General features: G+C 46.7%; 1 protein-coding gene across 1 annotated transcript in view; it reads right to left on the bottom strand.

The window, feature by feature from the left end:
* Nucleotides 1-2,861: 2,861 nt before the first annotated feature.
* ACSBG2 (acyl-CoA synthetase bubblegum family member 2) overlaps nt 2,862-18,385 on the bottom strand; it is a 71,041-nt gene continuing 55,517 nt past the window's right edge. Inside the window, exons 9-15 of the mRNA XM_060232626.1 lie at nt 16,606-16,782; nt 16,330-16,511; nt 13,803-14,036; nt 11,568-11,785; nt 8,071-8,210; nt 6,367-6,613; nt 2,862-4,812 (exon numbers count right to left, since the gene is read on the bottom strand). Of these exons, the coding sequence (XP_060088609.1) occupies nt 4,718-4,812; nt 6,367-6,613; nt 8,071-8,210; nt 11,568-11,785; nt 13,803-14,036; nt 16,330-16,511; nt 16,606-16,782 (1,293 nt within the window). The 3' untranslated portion in view covers nt 2,862-4,717. The remainder of the gene's footprint in view (nt 4,813-6,366; nt 6,614-8,070; nt 8,211-11,567; nt 11,786-13,802; nt 14,037-16,329; nt 16,512-16,605; nt 16,783-18,385) is intronic.

The following is an 18,385-nucleotide window of genomic DNA, read 5'->3' as shown; positions in this document are numbered from 1 at the left end:
GCCTGAATTTTGGCGCTTGTGACAATTTGAGCCCAATGGTACATTAAAGCCCAACAAAATTTTCCAGAGTATAAACTTCCATGAGTCAAAGCTCACTTCATCAGGTACAAATAATTTATTGTTTTGGCATCTATGTATCCTGGATCTCTGTTTCAGACACCTGGTTTCCCATGTATTAAGCTAAACATACTTCAAAGAAAAAGATGCTATAAGCTCACCTCCCTGCTTGAGAGGAGATGGATGGAGCGTAACAACAGGGTCTTAATTACTCTCAGTATGCCACGATTAAGGATACATCCAGGGCTTTTTTAAAAGCAGGAATGCACAGTTGGCTTGGCATCAGGGGTGTGGCCTAATAGGCAAATGAGTTCCTGCTGGACTTTTTCCACAAAGAAGGCCCTGGCCCTGCTATTAGGCAAACTAGGTGATTGCCTAGGATGCCGGCCTTCTGGGGGCACCAAATTGGGCACCGCCATGTGACTCAGTGATGTTATCAGGGTAGGGGGGCACCAAAAGTTAGCCTTGCCTAGGGTGCTAGACAGTCTAGGACTGGCCCTGCCTGGATATGTCTCTCCATCAATCTCCAGTGCCTTCACTTTGTCCCCCCCCCACCAGAATTAAACCCAAACGAATGGCAACCATTCATTATGCTGTATGCTGATTTACTGCTCATCCTCTACCTATATGTATGGACTTGTGATTTACATTTTATTGTGTCTGAAGAAGTGTGCATGCTCACAAAAGCTTATACCAAGGGTGGCCAAACTTGCTTAACGTAGGAGCCGCATAGAATAAATGTCATATGTTTGAGAGCCACAAGAGATGAACGTCAGATGTTTGAGAACCACAAGGAAGGAAGGAAAATAGATGGGGGAGGGAAGGAGAGGTGGAAAGAAAGCAATTTTAACTTTAAATGCATTCTCCAAGCTGCTGGCTGGCTTGGAGAAGGAATTTAAAGAGAGAAATGCCTTCTCCAATTTGGTCAGCAGGGTGGAAGTGGGGGCTTCAAGAGCCACACAAATACATGTGAAAGAGCCACACGTGGCTCCTGAACCTCAGTTTGGCCAACCCTGGCTTATACCTTGAATAAAACTGTGTTGGTCTTAAAGGTGCCACCGGGCTCAAAGCTTTGTTACACCTGTTTGCAGACAGACGACTGCTGTTTTGTGTTGGAAATTGCAGCAGCTGTGGATCTGATCTTCATTTTATGCTACCACTAGGAGCAATTTGCATGGAAAGGAGCTCTTCAGAAGAGCAATTTGCATTTCTGCCTCCCCCTCCCCCCTTCTGCCTTCTGTTCCGATACCAAATGTGTTTTGGCGAAACCAGGGAAGGGGAAGTTTTCTGAGACCAGTTTTCTTGGAGAAGATGATCAATAATGGAGAACAAGCTTCACATGTCCTAGGATATGTGCAAATTAAATGCATAAGATGCCAGCAAGGCTTATTTGGGGGGTAAGCCAAAGTCTTCTACGAACCATATGTATAACCCACAACATAACCAAATAACACCTCCCCCCCCTTAGGAAGCTGTGATCGGTTACTGGCGCCCTAGTCTGAGAGCTCATCTTGAGAGGTTGTCTACGGTGTTGGCCCAGAGCCTGTGGGACTCCCTAACTCATGATCATCAGGCTCGTTCCCCTTTGGGCTTCTAGAAAAGTTCAGAAACGGTTTTGTTCTTGAGGATGTTTGGCTTTTTTTTTATTTCACAACAGCAATCTTATTCTCTTGCTATTAAGCAGACTGACAAGGCATTAAAAAACCAAGTTAGTGGCACTGTCTTCTGATTGCATGTTTATTATGTACATGAATGCCATAAAGTTGCAACCAAATTACAGCAACCCCAGCAAATGAGAAGCAAAGGTGGCTGGCCATTGCCTTCCTCTGTAGACTCTTTTTGTAGCAGGAACTCCTTTGCATATTAGGCCACACACGCCTTATGTAGTCAGTCCTCCCAGAGCTTACAGGGCTCTGAGTACAGGGCCTACTGCAGGGGTGTCAAACAAGCGGCCAGGGGCCGAATCAGGCCCGAGGGCTCCTATCAGGCCCGCAAGCAAGTCTGCTTCCTTCTCCCTCTCTCTCGTTTCTTCAGTTTTCAGAGACTGTTAAATAACATACTGCAACAGTGCTAATCTTTTAAGCATGTTTTATTTAAAGTCTTTTTAAAAAACAAACAAAAAATTGTGTCTTTTATAAAGTTTCTGTCTCTGCTACCCGCTATTACATTTTATGTCACCAGGGCTTTTTTTTGAGCAGGAATGCAAAGGAAGGCAGTTCTGGCTGGCTTGGTGTCAGAGTGTGTGGCCTAATATGCTAATGAATCTCTGCTGGGCTTTTTCTACAAAAAAAGCCATGTGGAACAATGGTGATATCAGGGGGTGTGGCCTATTGTGCAAATGAATCCTTGCTGGGCTTTTTCTACAAAAGCCATGTGGAACAATGGCGATGTCAAGGGATGTGCCCCAATGTGCAAATAAGTTCCTGCTAGGCTTTCTACAAAAAAAGCCCTGTATGACATACATGGCCTGATGAGGTCTCATTTATGTCAGATCCAGCCCTCTTAACAAATGAGTTTGACACCGCTGGCCTACTGTTATGTTCTTGGAGGACTGGCTACATCAGGGGTGTGTGGCCTAACATGCAAAGGAGTTCCTGCTACAAAAAAGCCCTGCTCTGCCTTAGTGGTTTCTCTTCCAAGTACCAACCCTGCTTAGCTTCTGAGATTTGACAAGAAAAGACTGTACCATTCCACTCCCTTTTATTATTATAAGCCTTTTTTCTTAACACAACTGAGTCCCAGCACTTTTCACTGATCTTTGAGGGTGTTTGGGAGGAGAGGGGAAGGAGGAAACATAAACCGAATAAGCTTTTTAGACATTTATTAACAATTCTTTTTGCAGCACAGGAGGGTAGACACACACACATTCAATTTGCAACATTATTTCCAGAGTTAACTTTTTTACACACACTTTTTGTACAGCTTGGGCCACCATAACACCTCCTTTTCCTGACAATTTGGGGCCCTTCTGCAGCCCAGATCGGTCTCCTATTACATATACTTCAGTCACACTTCTACAACCATAGTACATCCAGATACATCAAGTTCCTAGTTCTCAATTACTTTAAAAAAAAACCCCACACCCTACCCATCTCTCTACACATTGCAGTTCCCCACTTCCCCAGCTCTACTATTCCTGCTGCGCCACCCAACTCACATCAAGAATGCAAGTGGGTTCCATCATCCACCCACAGCAGCAAACCAAAGTTATTTTGGATTTGTACAACGATGGGCAGCGGAGGGAGAAATGCACCTAAGAGCTCTCCAAAGAGCCAGTGGGAGGGAGGTCTTGCCGCTGCAATTCCTGAGCCCATATTTGTTGGCTATGACCAAAGCACAAGCAGGAGGGGCTAGCTTCCGGGAAGGAAGAGGCTGGGGGTGGGACAATTCTACACAAAACCCAACCAAGCCTCTGAAGCTGCCGGGCCATTCACAGCATAAAAAAAATGTGCATGATTCAGTGCCGTTCTTTTCTGTTAAGGACACAGGCCAAACCGAGCCTTCCCTTGCAGTGAGCGTGTCTAGTGGTGGTGGTGGTGGGGGGGGTCCCTGAGGAGGATGCCTGGCTTTCAGCCAGTTTTTAAAGTACCCAAACCTGAGATTAGATTCCTTTGGGGCCTTGCATGCACTTGGTGACTCCCCAAACCTGCTTCAGTAACACACCAGGCCTGTGCAAACTTTCAATGGACAGTGAGTTTTTGCTTCCATCAGTGCCTGGTTTAGAACAGTCTGGTGCTTAAGTAGCAGGAAGTGCTAGCCTAGCTGTGTCCAACCCTGGTCCCCTGTGCTCGGTATCTCCAGAGAGACAGCCAACGTAAAGACTGAGTCTAAAGAGGAATTAATTTCCTGCAAACATATGATGATACCCCTCTCTTGGAGGTGCATGTAAGGGGCACAAAGATTATTTTTTTAAAGCCAGAGATCCCAACCACAAGCTGCAACACCCTTTCGGGGGCTCATGTAACCAATTTCCTTTCATCCAAAATGTCCTTGGACACACAGTCTCACCACCATCGTTTTATGGCTTTTAAGCATCTGAACCAAGCAAAGACGAGAATACAGTATTGCACACAATATAAAGCTAGTCAATTCCTCGTCCTGGCACATCACCCAGAATCCTATGAACATACTCAATAGCCACATCCCCTTTTTCCAAGAAGCTCCACAATTTTTTTCAAGCGCGCACACAAAGGAATAGTGAGGAGATGCTCAAGTAATCGTAAGCAGAGAACGGAGTTCTCTGTACATTCAGTTTAGAGAGTGGGGGAACATGAGCTTTGGAGGAAGGGATTCTTGTGGGTACCCAGGTAAGACACACAGCTGGAATAAAGCTGGGGCCAAAACAGATAGCCTCAGAGCCGTCCCAATGGATCATCCAAACAAGTTCAGGGATGAAAATGGAATGGCTACAGACAGCTCTAATATATTTTGCAACCAGAGACTTCCGAAGCGGCCTTGGGTCAGAGAGATGCCTTTATTGAAACACCGTTCTTCGTAACACACCGCAGAAAGAGTCAGTTTCTCTTTCCGTGCCAAAAAACAGGAGACGAGTCCATGCCAAAATACAGGGTCACGTTCACCAACGGACAGCAGCAAGGGAGGGGAGAGAAGGACTAGACTTCTAATAGAGGCAGGCCGAAGGTATGTGCTTGTTTGATGATTATTTAGCATCTGGTGTTTCCGCAGAGTATAACTGGTCTATTTGCTTTTTGTACATTTTGGCTACCACTGGTCTCTTCAGTTTCATTGTGGGACCTGTTGAAAGAAACAGAGGGAAAAAGAAATGAGATCTTGGAACGCTGAGTGTGATTGCTTTGAAGAAGAAGAAGAACTGCAGGTTTATACCCCGGCCCTTCTCTCTGAATCAGGGACTCAGAGCGGCTTACAATCTCCTATATCTTCTCCCCCAACAACAAGCACCCTATGAGGTGGGTGGGGCTGAGAGGGCTCTCACAGCAGCTGCCTTTTCAAGGACAACTTCTACAAAAGCTATGGCTGACCCAAGGCCATTCCAGCAGCTGCAAGTGGAGGAGTGGGGAATCAAACCCGGTTCTCCCAGATAAGAGTCCATGCACTTAACCACTACACCAAACTTTGCTATTTAAAAATGTGCGTGTTTTAATGTAGAACTCCAGGGCCTTTTTTGTAGCAGGAACTCCTTTTTGTAGCAGGAACTCCCTGGAGGAAAAGCCCTGTAAGCTCTTGGAGGATTGGCTACATGAAGGGTGTGTAGCCTAATATGCAAAGGAGTTCCTGCTGCAAAAAAAGCCCTGTGGAATATGTATGGCTTAAAAAGGAAGGCCTCTGGAGTAAGAAAGAGGGGATGAATGGATGGTTGAAGTGTGTTATGGTTGGATGATAGCTGTACCCTAGAGGGTGGATTTATCTGGGTTTGTGCAGAGAGGGTTTCTGTGGGTAGAGGAAGAGAGAGTTAAGTGAATGAAGAGGTTGAGAGAAAATCTGTCTTCTTTGTGGCAAGTGAGGTAAATAAGCCTTTGTGGCTAGGTCTTTTTAAGGAGCTTTAGAGAAAGAAGAACTGTACCTATCTGAAACCATTACGCTTATGAACTTTACTGAAACTGTTATGCTGTTATACTTCTAAATAAACTCTATGTTGAAGAGAAAACGGCTGTTTTAGTTAGAATAAAAGATCCCCTTTTACCTCAGAGGAACCCCCACATACTGACCATTCTGTCATTCTACCAAATATATCTAAGCCATCCAGTTCTTTGGGTTCAACAAAGAAATCTAAGGTGAAGGTGAGAGAGCCTTTGGTGACAAGGAGATTGAAAGCCACTCTGAGACCATGAGATTCAGAGTGGAGGGTGGGGTATAAATTCAATATCATCATCTTCTTACTTGCCTGAGATGACCCCGCTTAGCTTCTGAGATCTGACAAGATTGGGTTTGCCTGAGCTATCCCGGGCAGGCCATTGCACTGGGCTTTAAAAGTTAATACCTGCACTTTGAATTGGTCTATAAGGAAAAGGTAATGCTTCTCTAAGTTTCCAGTACCAGAGATTTCATTTTATAAAACTGGAAATCGAACCCAGGACCTCCTGCACGCAGAACAGGGAATTCACCCTAGAGCCCTGGAAACTCCAAAACAAGAAAATAAAATAGCACAAAGCTGCCTTCTGCAGAGCTGGACCACCAAACCCTGTGCCATCTACTCCAACCGATAACCAAGAGATTTCATCAGGCAGCAGCTTGGACTCAGTCACACCCAGGTTCTCTGCTGTCATAGCCCTTCTAGGTCTCCATTCGGCAGCTTCCCTCAGGAACCCAGCTCTCCCTGGAGCTACTCACCCAACTCCCCGCTATTGATGGAGAAGTCTTTTTCAAGGATCACCCACTTCTGGATCTTCTGAGCGTTGGAGACGGCTCTCTCATTGACTGCTGTGATCCCCTTCTGGATGGCACCGTACACAGCCGGGTCTTTGGTCGCGATGATCTGGGAGACTTTAGAAGCTTTGCTGCCCAGCTTGCGACAGAATTCGATGGCATCAGGTGTCAAGTCGTCCTCTGGGTCCCCCGTTTCCATGTTCATGTTGCACTGCAAGCCAAATGTGTAAAAAGCCATTAAGTCAGTGGCCAGGCCACTTTGCAAACAATGCATTTTTGTGGTCTCTGCAACTGGCACAGGACCCAAACCAAGCGGAAGTATTAAACTGCCATGTTCAGAGGTAGTCTACCTCTGGATATTTGATGCTGTCGGCACACAAGGGAGGGCTCTTTTTCATAGCCTGCTTGTGGCCTTCACAGAAATCAGACCTGGCCTCCACCTAGTTCAGCTATCCAGTTTCCACTCCGGCCAATCAGATGTTTCTAAAAAATCCTACCAGGCAGAGAATATCCTGTCCACCTTAACCAGAGGTAGACTGTCTCTGAACATGGAGGTTCTATTTTTTTTTGCCAAAAAACATTGCCAAGAATATGGCCTCAAGCCATATAGCCAATCCTCCTGGAGCTTACAGTAAGCCCTGTAAGAAAAGCCCTGTAAGCTTTTGGAGGGTTGGCTACATTAGTGGTGCGTGGCCTGATATGCAAAGGAGCTCCTGCTACAAAAAAAGCCCTGTTAATAACCATTACTTTTATTTTACTGTTTTGTATTGTTGTGAACCACCCAGAGAGCTTCGGCTCTGGACTGCATAGAAATGCAAATCACCATCATGCTTTAAAAGGAGAAAAAAGTTATAAGTACATATGGGGTAGGGATATTAAAAATGGTTCACAGGCACGGGCAAAATGGTTCTGTTTTGCCTGTGTAAATGCTGGAATTGATTTCCTTGTAATGCTATGAGCCTTGGTTCCAGAGATAATCGCATGGTCAAAGACGACGACATTTGAAACACGCAAAGACAGAAACCTAGGAAGCATGTTACTACGTTACTGAAAGTACACACAGGTAATCAACAGAAAAACAACCTGTCATTCATTCTTCTAAGCCTATGTTTAATTCAAGGACTGTTGTCTTTGTTGGTCAAGTACACTGCAAACCTTGCATGCTGGACACAGAAGTAATTGTTGTTAAAAAGTTGATTGCGGTGCTTTCCCTTTAAATGCCGAGAGCATAAATACACTGCAGAGTGCAGTTAAGCCCTGATACGGAGAGTGTGTTTAATTTTTATATTCAGTTATGATTTACTGGCTGAAATTATTGTTTATCGTTTCACAACCTCCTTGTATTTTGCTCAACCTTGGCTGTGTTTCCCTTGTTTAGTTGCCAAGGTGGGGGTCTGAAGATCTCCCTGAATTACAGCTACTCTGCAGAACACAGCGATCAGTTCCCTTGGAGAAAATGGCAGCCTTGGAGGGTGGACCTGATGGCATTAGATCCCCTCCCCTCCCCAAGCCCCACCCCTCCCCAGATTTCCAGGTATTTCCCAACCCTGTCTATTAGCCTCGATGGGTGTCGCTAAAATGGAACTTCCACGTGGAGGAGCAGTCTACTCCTCCTGACCACAAGGCTTCTGGGTGATGCCATCTGCAGCAAGGACAGCCAGCACTTGCCTTCAGGGTCAGAAGCATAGAAAGGTACTTGGCCTTGTCGCCCACCAACATGATGTTGCTCAGAATGGGCACGGCCTCTTTGACAGCATCCTCGATAGGGACAGGTGGAACGTTCTCGCCTCCTGCGGTGATGATGAGCTCTGGAAGAGAAAAGGCACAGATTGGAGCGTCACAGTCCCTCTCCCAAAAAGCTGCACACATGGTCATGGAATTTGGCGGCCCCTGTGAACATCTCAAACAGAATCCCGCCTGAGTTTAGACACCAGAGCGTCCTTCACGCTAGAAAATCAGCCTTGACTTTTGAAACTGGGGAGGGATCTAGCAACCCCAATAGTAGCTCACACCAGCCTGATCTCAACAGAGCCTGGAAGTAGGGTTGACTACGATCAGGACATGGATGGGAGACCACCAAGGAAGAGTAGTTGCTGTGCAGAGAAAGGCAATATCAAAACCATCTCTGCTTATAGCCTTTCATATGCCTGGCAAGGCCAGCGTGTGGGAGCAACCAAGCGAGGTAGGCAGCCACCTAGGGCACCACCTGGCCGCAGGGAACCACCTCGCCCTCCCCATCCCCACTTGTGCTGACCCTGATACTCTGCGGCATTCTTCCTTTGCTCCAAATAAGAACATAAGAGAAGCCATGTTGGATCAGGCCAGTGGCCCATCCAGTCCAACACTGTGTCACACAGTGGCCAAAATTTTTTTATAAACACACACACACACTGTGGCTAATAGCCACTGATGGACCTCTGCTCCATATTTTTATCTAAACTCCTCTTGAAGGTGGCCATGCTTGTGGCTGCCACCACCTCCTGTGGCAGTGAATTCCACATGTTAATCACCCTTTGGGTGAAGAATTACTTCACCCAAGTACTCAGAGTATCACCCAAGTACTCGGAGGCCAAGGGTATCACAGAAACCTGCTTGGAAACGCAGACAGCCAGATGACCCCGACCCCCCACCGTAAGAGGGTGCAATGGGAAAAGCTCCCCCCCCCCCACACACACAAATGCTCGGAGCAAAGAAAGAATGACGCGGCCTCTGCCCAGTCCTCTCCCACTTTGGAGGGCCATGTCCTTCGTTCTTCACTCTGAGCAATCGAAGCAAAGAAAGGATGTGGCCCCTGCTCAGCTTCCCCCGAAGCAAGAGAGGGCTGGGCAGGGGGTGCGCTACATGCCGTCGTGATGGTGTCACTTCCGGGTGATATCATTATGCCACACACTCAAAGTGCATGCGATTAGTATCCGCGGGGGGTGGGGGGGCAGCACGGAGTTCTGCCTGGGGCGGCAGAACCTCTAGCACCAGGGCTGATGCCTGGGGCCCAGTAAATTCTGCATAGCCAACTAGCTGGTGTTTATTCCACAGCCTACTTGGATGGCACTGACTGGCCAGCACCTGTAACGTCACCACCTACACCCGATTCACAGGCTGGATCAGGCTAGGTCCACACAGGCCACAGAGCAAGGTGGAAGGGTCCCCCAGCAGCAGATGGAGCATACTACTTCAAGGCAGCAGGTTTGAGGTGCTCTGGCAGATCAGGCCAAGGGTATCACAGAAACCTGCTTGGAAACGCAGCCAGCCAGATGACCCCGACCCCCCACCGTAAGAGGGTGCAATGGGAAAAGCTCCCCCCCACACACACAATATTTGCCCCTAGCATCTGGTAATTCAGAGGTAGCTTGTTACTGAACCGAGAAGTTCAGTTATTGGAGACCCAAAATGATTCTCCCAGGGAGAAACAGCGTGAGTTATAAATGGGTAGGAGGAAGTCTGGGGGATGACAACAATCACCTTCCCCCTTTGGTTGCGCTTGTGCGTGTGAAATGCTATCAAGCCACAACTGACATATGGTGACCCTGTACAGTTTTCAAGGGCAAGAGACCAACAGAGGTGGTTTGCTATTCCCTGCCTCTGCAGAGCAACCCTGGACTTCCTTGGTGGTCTCCCATTCAAGTACTAACCAGAGCCGACCCTGCTTAGCTTCCAAGATCGGTCAAGATCAGACTAGCCCAAACCAGGCCTTTGTTTTGCAGGCATTTAACACTGGATCCTCGAACCCATCGTCTTCTTGAGTTGGCCCATAAATGAAACAAAATTTAAAAGGTCATCAAAAGCCAGACGTCAACACACCCTGGAGCAGTGAGTTCCTTGAACAATGTTCTCAAAAGCAACTTTTCCTCATAAAAGAGCTTCTTGTCTGCTTGCAGGGAACAACTGAACTAGAACTTCCCTTATTGCAGTGCTGGGAGGTTTCTTTGACCATCAGGGGGAAAACACTCAACGTTCTAAAGTGAACACGAATATATGAAGCTGCCTTATACTGAATCAGACTCTCATAAGAACATAAGAGAAGCCATGTTGGATCAGGCCAATGGCCCATCGAGTCCAACACTCTGTGTCACACAGTGGCAAAAATTTTATATATACACACACTGTGGCTAATAGCCACTGATGGACCTCTGCTCCATATTTTTATCTAAACCCCTCTTGAAGGTGGCTATGCTTGTGGCCGCCACCACCTCCTGTGGCAGTGAATTCCACATGTTAATCACCCTTTGGGTGCCGCCACCACCTCCTGTGGCAGTGAATTCCACATGTTAATCACCCTTTGGGTGAAGAAGTACTTCCTTTTATCCGTTTTAACCTGTCTGCTCAGCAATTTCATCGAATGCCCACGAGTTCTTGTATTGTGAGAAAGGGAGAAAAGTACTTCTTTCTCTACTTTCTCCATCCCATGCATTATCTTGTAAACCTCTATCATGTCACCCCACAGTTGACGTTTCTCCAAGCTAAAGAGTCCTCTCGGTCAGTGTTCCCTCTAAGCTGAGTTAGTGTGAGCTAGCTCACAGATTTTTAGCCTCCAGCTCACACATTTTTGTCTTAGCTCAGAAAAATGGCCCCAGAGAACAATAATTTATGCAGTAGCTCACAACTTTAATGCCAGTAACTCACAAAGTAGAAGTTTTGCTCACAAGACTCTGCAACTTAGAGGGAACATTGCTCTCAGTCGATCAAAGTCAGTATTGTCTACTGAGGCTGATTCTGCACTCGCCTTTCTCCAGGGCAGGCTTCCATTTCTGGGCGGAACAAACTGGCGATTTTGCACCAGTTGCTCCGCGCCGGCATTTTGCGCAGGGCAAACCCGTGAAAAAACAGGTTTACACTGCGGCGGGGCAAATCACAAGTTTGCTCCACGCAAAATGACGAGGCGGAGCAACTGGTGGAAATCGCCAGTTTGCTCCGCCCAGAAATGGAAGCCTGCCCTGGAGAAAGGTGAGTGCAGAATCAGCCTCAGACTGGCAGTGGCTCTCCAGGGTCTCAAGCTGAGTTTTTTGCATGCCTACTTGCCTGGATCCTTTTTAGTTGGAGATGCCAGGGATTGAATTTGGGAGTTTCGGCTTACTAGGCAGATGCTCTACCACTGATCCACCGTCCCTCCAAAGTCTCTGTCTGCACAGACCACCTTGCCAAGTCTTCGAGAGGAAGAAGAGACTCACCTTTGATCCTCCCCGTGATAAAAAGGAAGCCGTCTGGATCGTGTTTCCCGAGGTCCCCTGAATGCAGCCAGCCGTCGTTATCAATGGCTTCTTTGGTCTTGTCGTCCATGTTCAAGTAGCCCATGAAAACGTGGCGACCCGAAAAGCAGATCTCCCCATTGCCGTCAGCGTCTGGTTTGTAAATCATCGTCCTGCAACCTGGCATTTCTTTGCCACAACTGGGAAGGGAGAGAGGGAATCAAGAGGAACTTTATTGCAGCATGAACTTTGGGGGTGGGGGGATTACAGATCTTACTGCCTGATACTTGTCTTTTGAGCAAGGTCTGTTTTTTATGCAGACCACTTAGGACTTCGTATTTTATATTTTATTATACTACGATATACAATTTGTTTAGATTTTAATATTGAAGCTAAGATGTTACATTTTAATGGATTTCCTAATATGACTTGTCCCGATTGTTTGGACTGTTCTGATTGTTGACTGCAATAATAAAGACTGCACCATTGCAAAACTGCCTGAAACAATCCCTGCTGTACAAGCCCTGGGGAATCCAGTCTTGGGGACATTTTAAGGTCCAGGGAACCCACCTGCATTCAATGAAGCCAAAAGCCCACAAAATGCAAAACTATAAATTAGGGTAGGGGCCATTTACGCCTCAGTTTAACTTCTCAAATGAATTTCACGTCCATGTGTATGTTTTATATTAAATGATATATATTTTATTATTTGTGTTATAGGCAGCTTAATCCTCCATGAGCCAAAGGAAGCCACTGAAGCCAAAGATGATTGAGTCAAGCTTCCAGATCAATCGTTATGTCGAATGGCAACTTCAAGTTAGCACATAAGATGTTCCAGTATTGGTACTAACTGAGGCTGAGAATCCTCAGCAAAGTTGGAAAGCAATATCTGTGCTGTTTAAACGCTAAACAAATACGTCTTCACTCGACTTGCATGCATGTTTCAATGAATATTAGTATTTCCTTGTCTATTTTTGCCGGTGGGCAGTAACTAAATTGAATAGGATGGTTGTCTGGGTTTATCGGGTTAGGGAAGAAACAAAGAAGTATTGACAGTATTATTCTTTAGTCTGTCCTTGAGTTTATACTAAATTTAAATATTTATAGTTCTAAATGGCGTTTTCTTTTATAATTGTATTGCCCCTTACTTTTTATGTGGATTCTTATGAACAAACGCCTAATAAAGGTTTCAGTCAGTCATAAGATGTTCCATCCCGGAAGGTTTTTAAGTCAGCACTTAAGTCTCTCTCTTTTAGGCAAGCTTCAGCTGAGAAATGTAGTTTGGCTAGAGAGGGTTGTCAGTCAAGATTGCCAAACTGCAGCTCCCTTCTGCAGCCTGAATATAAACAGGCCTATTCTGCAAGTTGTCGATAGTTCTGCACTCTCTTTATTCCTTCTGGAATATTCTTTCCCGTCGCTGCTTCTGGCTAAGGGAAGAGGCAGTGCTCTGATAGCTTCCGCTGCCTCATCCCAGGCCCTAACTTTGAATGACATCGACAAGCGCTTAAGGCCAGCCCCAATCTTTTGGACCCTGTGGGCAGGGTGGTGCTCACAGCCACAAAATGGCCACCATGAGAGAGACAGCCATCCACCACATGGCCCCCACAAATGCACACACCTAGAAGGCCCAAGTGCAGGGGACATCAATAATTTCAAAACATACACTGGGAAAGAGGAGCACATGAGAGAATCAAACCAACGTTCTAGTGGCAGCTTCCTCTGAAATGTTATTGCAATCTCATAAGAACCTAAGAGAAGCCATGTTAGATCAGGCCAGTGGCACATTCAGTCAGTTCAGTTCAGTTTATTATTAGTCATTGGCCCATCCAGACCAATACTCTGTGTCACACCGTGGCCAAAAAAACCAGGTATCATCCACCAGTGGGGCCAGGACACTAGAAGTCCTCCCACGGCTGCCCCCCCCAGCACTAAGAATACAGAGTATCACAGCCCCTGTCAGAGAGTTTCATCTATACCCTGTGGCATAAGAACATAAGAAATAGCTAATCAGATACCCTATTGGGCACAGGCACTGTTTGACCCCACCTACTTTATAAAAATCACCAGGCGTCAGCGGATGCTGCAATGGCCACAGGTGCCATGCTGGGGACACTGGCTTGGGCTGCAGATCCTTTAGGGACTAGAAACTTTAGGAGTGCTGGGATTTTCTTTTCTGGGTTGGGATCACAGCCTATGCCTGTCTCCTGTGTGTCTCACCTTGTCAGCTTGAAGCTGCCCGGATGAGAGAGTGTGTGAGGCCCCGAACTTTCACTCATGCCGTAGAGTTCGTAGACCGGAATGTCAAGGCTCAGGAAGTATTCCAGGGTTTCCTTTGTGATGGGGGCAGCTCCTGTGAAGCACTTTGTGCAGTGATCCAAGCCCAGCGCCTTCCGGACTTTCCTGAACACCAGAGCTCTGGCCAAGCGGTAGTTCACCGGGAGATCAGTGGACCTATGGAAAGATGGGGATGTTTGAGAAGACTCCTGCTGCATCTCCCCCTCCCCTCAATCCCCGCACACAAGTGGCCGCTCTTGCACAAGACCCGCAGAAAATGCTGGGCAACTCCCTTGGTCAGAGTTGCATGTCCAATATCCTTTGTCCCTAAGGGGACAGAGAATGTGTCAGAGTACTAGAAATTATTGAACATATGTTACTTAGGTGTAACTGGTACAAAACAGTTTGAGATAAATATATCGCACCCCTTGTAGGAGATATGGTAGGTAGGCAATATTCGGAATACCGTAATTGATCACTGGCTGATGGAAATCGGTCTACTACTGAATCTGTGGCAAAATTTTGGGTAGCATATTACAGTATCAGGAAAAGCTGGTTAATTCTGTAATAACTTGGGTTATTGTTTTATCTTTTCTCTCCTATTCAACTGGATTTTTAATATAGTTCTTATGTAATTGATATCCTTACAAGAGACCCATATTTGTCTGTCTGTCTGTCTGTCTAAATGTTGTACTTAATATGCTTCCAGTATTTTACATCTCTGTAAATGGCTCGATGACACAATAAATCTTGACTTATTGTCCTTTGTTGAGATACAGAAAAATACAAGTACTCCCAAATGGAAGGCTTCCATGGACTTAGCTTGTGGAACTGGCTGCCACATGATGTAGCAATAAGCACTCACCTAAGACTGGTTGAGAAAGAAGATGGGGAACAGAGGTGGACCATAAATATTAGCCCGACACAGCAGCTAAATGCTTCTGAAAATGGAGGCTTCTGTCTATCTTCAGTCAGGCCTCCGATTCAGTGGCAGCTCACAGTAGCGCAGCTCCTAAATCTTTCTAAGAGTTCCTCCTCCTCCTTCAGAGAGTTCCACCTCCTTGTCCATTGAATAGTGGGTGCAGCTGCATAACAATCCCTGGATGAGCTCCACCACCTATTTTCCTACAAAATGATCTCTGCATCCAGTCATCAGTTGCTGTGCAGGATCAGAGCCATAGTCCATCAAGACCAGCATTCCATTTCTCTACCCAGTGGCCAATCAGAAGGCCAGCACTTTTTTTGTAGCAGGAGCTCCTTTGCATATTAGGCCACACACCCCTGATGTAGCCAATCCTCCTGGAGCTTACAGTAGGCCCTGTAAGAAGAGCCCTGTAAGCTCTTGGAGGATTGGCTACATCAGGGGTGTGTGGCCTAATATGCAAAGGAGTTCCTGCTACAAAAAAAAAGCCCTGCAGAAGACCCAGGACTGGGATCACTGGCATGGCCAGCATATAATAGTAGACCAAGTAGGTGGCTGCCTAGGGTGCCACCTGGCCACAGGGGTGGATGACCTGATCCCGTCCCTGCTTGCACCAGCCGGCTTGGCTACAAGATGTTCGGAGCAGCTCCAAATGCCTCGGAACTGAGCAAACATGCCACTCACCCCGCCCAACCCCTTCCATATCTGGAGAGAGCTGAGTGAGGTGACCGGCATGGCCTGTTTTGTTGGCTACAAGACATTTGGAGCTGCTTCAGATGCCTCGAAGCCAAGAAACATGCCCTCACGCAGCCCCTTCCAGGTCCTCTACACCACCCCTTTTACCTGCCTGGGATTCAGGCAGGCAAAAGGAGTGGTACGGCAGCAACGTGTGCACTGCTGAGAGGCTGCCTTCCAAATGGAAGTGCACATGTGCTGAGAGGCTGCCTTCCAAATGGAAGCTGCCGTGCCACTCCTTTTGCCTGCCTGAGTCCCAGGCAGGTGAAAGGTGTGGTGCAGCGGTGATGTGCACACAGCTACGCAGGGGTTCTTGCCCAGAGCAGCAGAGCCCCTAGCACTAGCCCTGGGCACAGGTATCAAGTCTCACTCTGCTGCCTTCCCCCAGGTACACTGCCTTTTAACATGCAGGCTCTATTAAGCTGCAATGGCCAACTGTCACTGGTGGTCCTCTCTTCCCACAAATGTGTAAAAACCCCTTTTAAAGCAGGCGAGGCACTACGTCCCGTGGCAGTGAGTTCCTCAAGCCTTGTACTAAATCACTCTGGTCAATCTACCGCCCATCTGGTTCACCGAGTGCGAATCTTTTAAGCATCTTTTAAGTTTTAAAAAAAAGCTTTAATTGTGTTTGTCTTGTCCTTTGTAAAGTTTACATATCCACTACCTGGCATTAGGCTTTATGACACACAGCCCGGCCCAACAAGGTCTCATTTATGTCAGATCTGGCCCTCATAACAAATGTGTTCAACACCCCACTCTTGCCCTTCTTTGCGGGGTCAACACACCAAACCCTGCCCCGATCCCTCTGCTTACCCGTTCATCAGGTTAAGATTGGTTTCTAAGCCAACCGCCTTTGCCCAGGTTGCGATCTTCTTCTTTAAGGATGACGACTTGGCGCCAACCGCTTTCATCTTCTCTTGCATCTTCTCCCAGACCCGGGGGACCCCCATGAATGCTGTGGGCCTCACCTCCTTCAAGGTTTCCACTAAGCTGCCCTGTGAGGCACAGAAAAGGTTGCTGCTGCTGGAGAATCAACATTTGCAAACATCTCCCCCGCCCCCCCCCCAAAAAAACGGGCATGTGCATCACCTTTAGAGCATCTGGCTGGGCAAAGAAGGTCTGCATCCCAAAGGTGATTGGCAGCCATATGTCAATCATCTGCGCAGCAACATGGCTGAGCGGCAGGTAGCTGACCAACAGCTCCTGCCTCACCAGGCCACAAGTCAAGCCGACACACTGCCCTCCTGCCCGGGCGGTCCACGTTATCTGGAAGCACACACACACACGGTTACTCTGGAAAGTCACTGTTCTTATCAGTCTGCCCCTGCACGTTTTCAGGGATTGGCTGTTGGGGAATTTCTGTAAATATATTTCATAAACACTTTCTGTACCCACAGTTCCTCCAAACAACCTAAAATTCTCAGGAACCTAATGCATGAAACCCAGTAGCTTTTCAAAACAATAAATAAGCTTTATTGTACTCCAGTTCTCTCTCAGGACAGTTCTCTTAAGCTATACATAGGAAAGCAAAACAGTTAGACAACTGTTTAAAGGTGGCTGCAACGCCACTGAGGATGTTCTCCGCAGCTGAGAATGAAACGTCTGGAAGAAAAACTTTTTCCAGTATAACACGGCACTTGAGCCCAAAAGATTCTACAAACCCAATAGTTAGATAACACTATTACATTATGCTCACAGTTAAAACTCAGATATATTCTTTTACAGTTAGAATCCAGTTAAACACTTCCCAGTTTCAGTAGTTAGACTTGCTCCATTTCTCAATTAATATCCTCTTATAATCATATACCTATCTAAGAATCTAGGTCAATAAAATTCTGAAACCCTCAATCTTTCTCTTCTCTCTAAATTCTATCAGCCCACATCTTAAGTTAAAGATCTTTAACTCTGCTTTCTTGGCTTGACCTGCCCAGAGACAGCCTTTTGGCTCTCTGATGCAAGCAGCGAGATTGTGGGAAATTTCTAAGGTCTTATAGGATTTTGCCTGAGAACTTTATCAATTATCTCTGATAATATCTCTCTCCCAGGACAGCCTGACACTTTTCTCACCAGCCGCAAATGCAGATGGTACTGGCCAATGGCCATCTATCTTTAGACCTTAGGCTAGCTCAGCTACTGTTCGATGAGAACTTCCTTCTTATCTGATCTTTTTCCCATCTACTTAACCCAAACATCTTTCTCTCCAGAATCTCATCTTCTCATCTAAGACTGTCTTTAGAAAAACTCTCTCTCACTGATCTACTTTCTTCTAGCAGCTAACTCTACAGACTTTGGCTTCCAGCAATTTCTAAGTGCTTCAGACAGCGTAAATGGCTTAAGTCTCTCATGGGCTGTCTTCATAAGGGGACCAATCAAAATTCTGCCGCAACATCGGCGTTGCCCAAAGAACCAAAATTCATGTACAGATTGGGGTTCTCCAGAAGTTCAGAACATGAGACACAGCAAAACTCCCCACATACATACTGAAGAGTTCAGGAGGGTAGCTGTGTTGGTCTGAAGCAACAGAATAAAGATTTCAGGTTTTCACGGCTGGTAACATCATTAGGGTTTGTAGAATCTTTCGGGCTCAAGTGCCGTGTTCTACTGGAGAAAGTTTTCCTTCCAGACGTTTCGTTCACAGCTGCGGAGAACATCCTCAGTGGCGTTGCAGCCGGAGCAGGCGCTCTGACCTTCTTGGCTGCTGTGCATTGAGTGAGCACAGCAACCAAGAAGGTCAGAGCGCCTGCTCCGGCTGCAACGCCACTGAGGATGTTCTCCGCAGCTGAGAACGAAACATCTGGAAGAAAAACTTTCTCCAGTAGAACACGGCACTTGAGCCCGAAAGATTCTACAAACCCTAACAACAGAACGA

This window comes from Heteronotia binoei, chromosome 2 (genome assembly GCF_032191835.1).
Source record: "Heteronotia binoei isolate CCM8104 ecotype False Entrance Well chromosome 2, APGP_CSIRO_Hbin_v1, whole genome shotgun sequence".
Classification (NCBI taxonomy): domain Eukaryota; kingdom Metazoa; phylum Chordata; class Lepidosauria; order Squamata; family Gekkonidae; genus Heteronotia; species Heteronotia binoei.
This window is presented reverse-complemented; position numbering and strand designations above follow the sequence as displayed.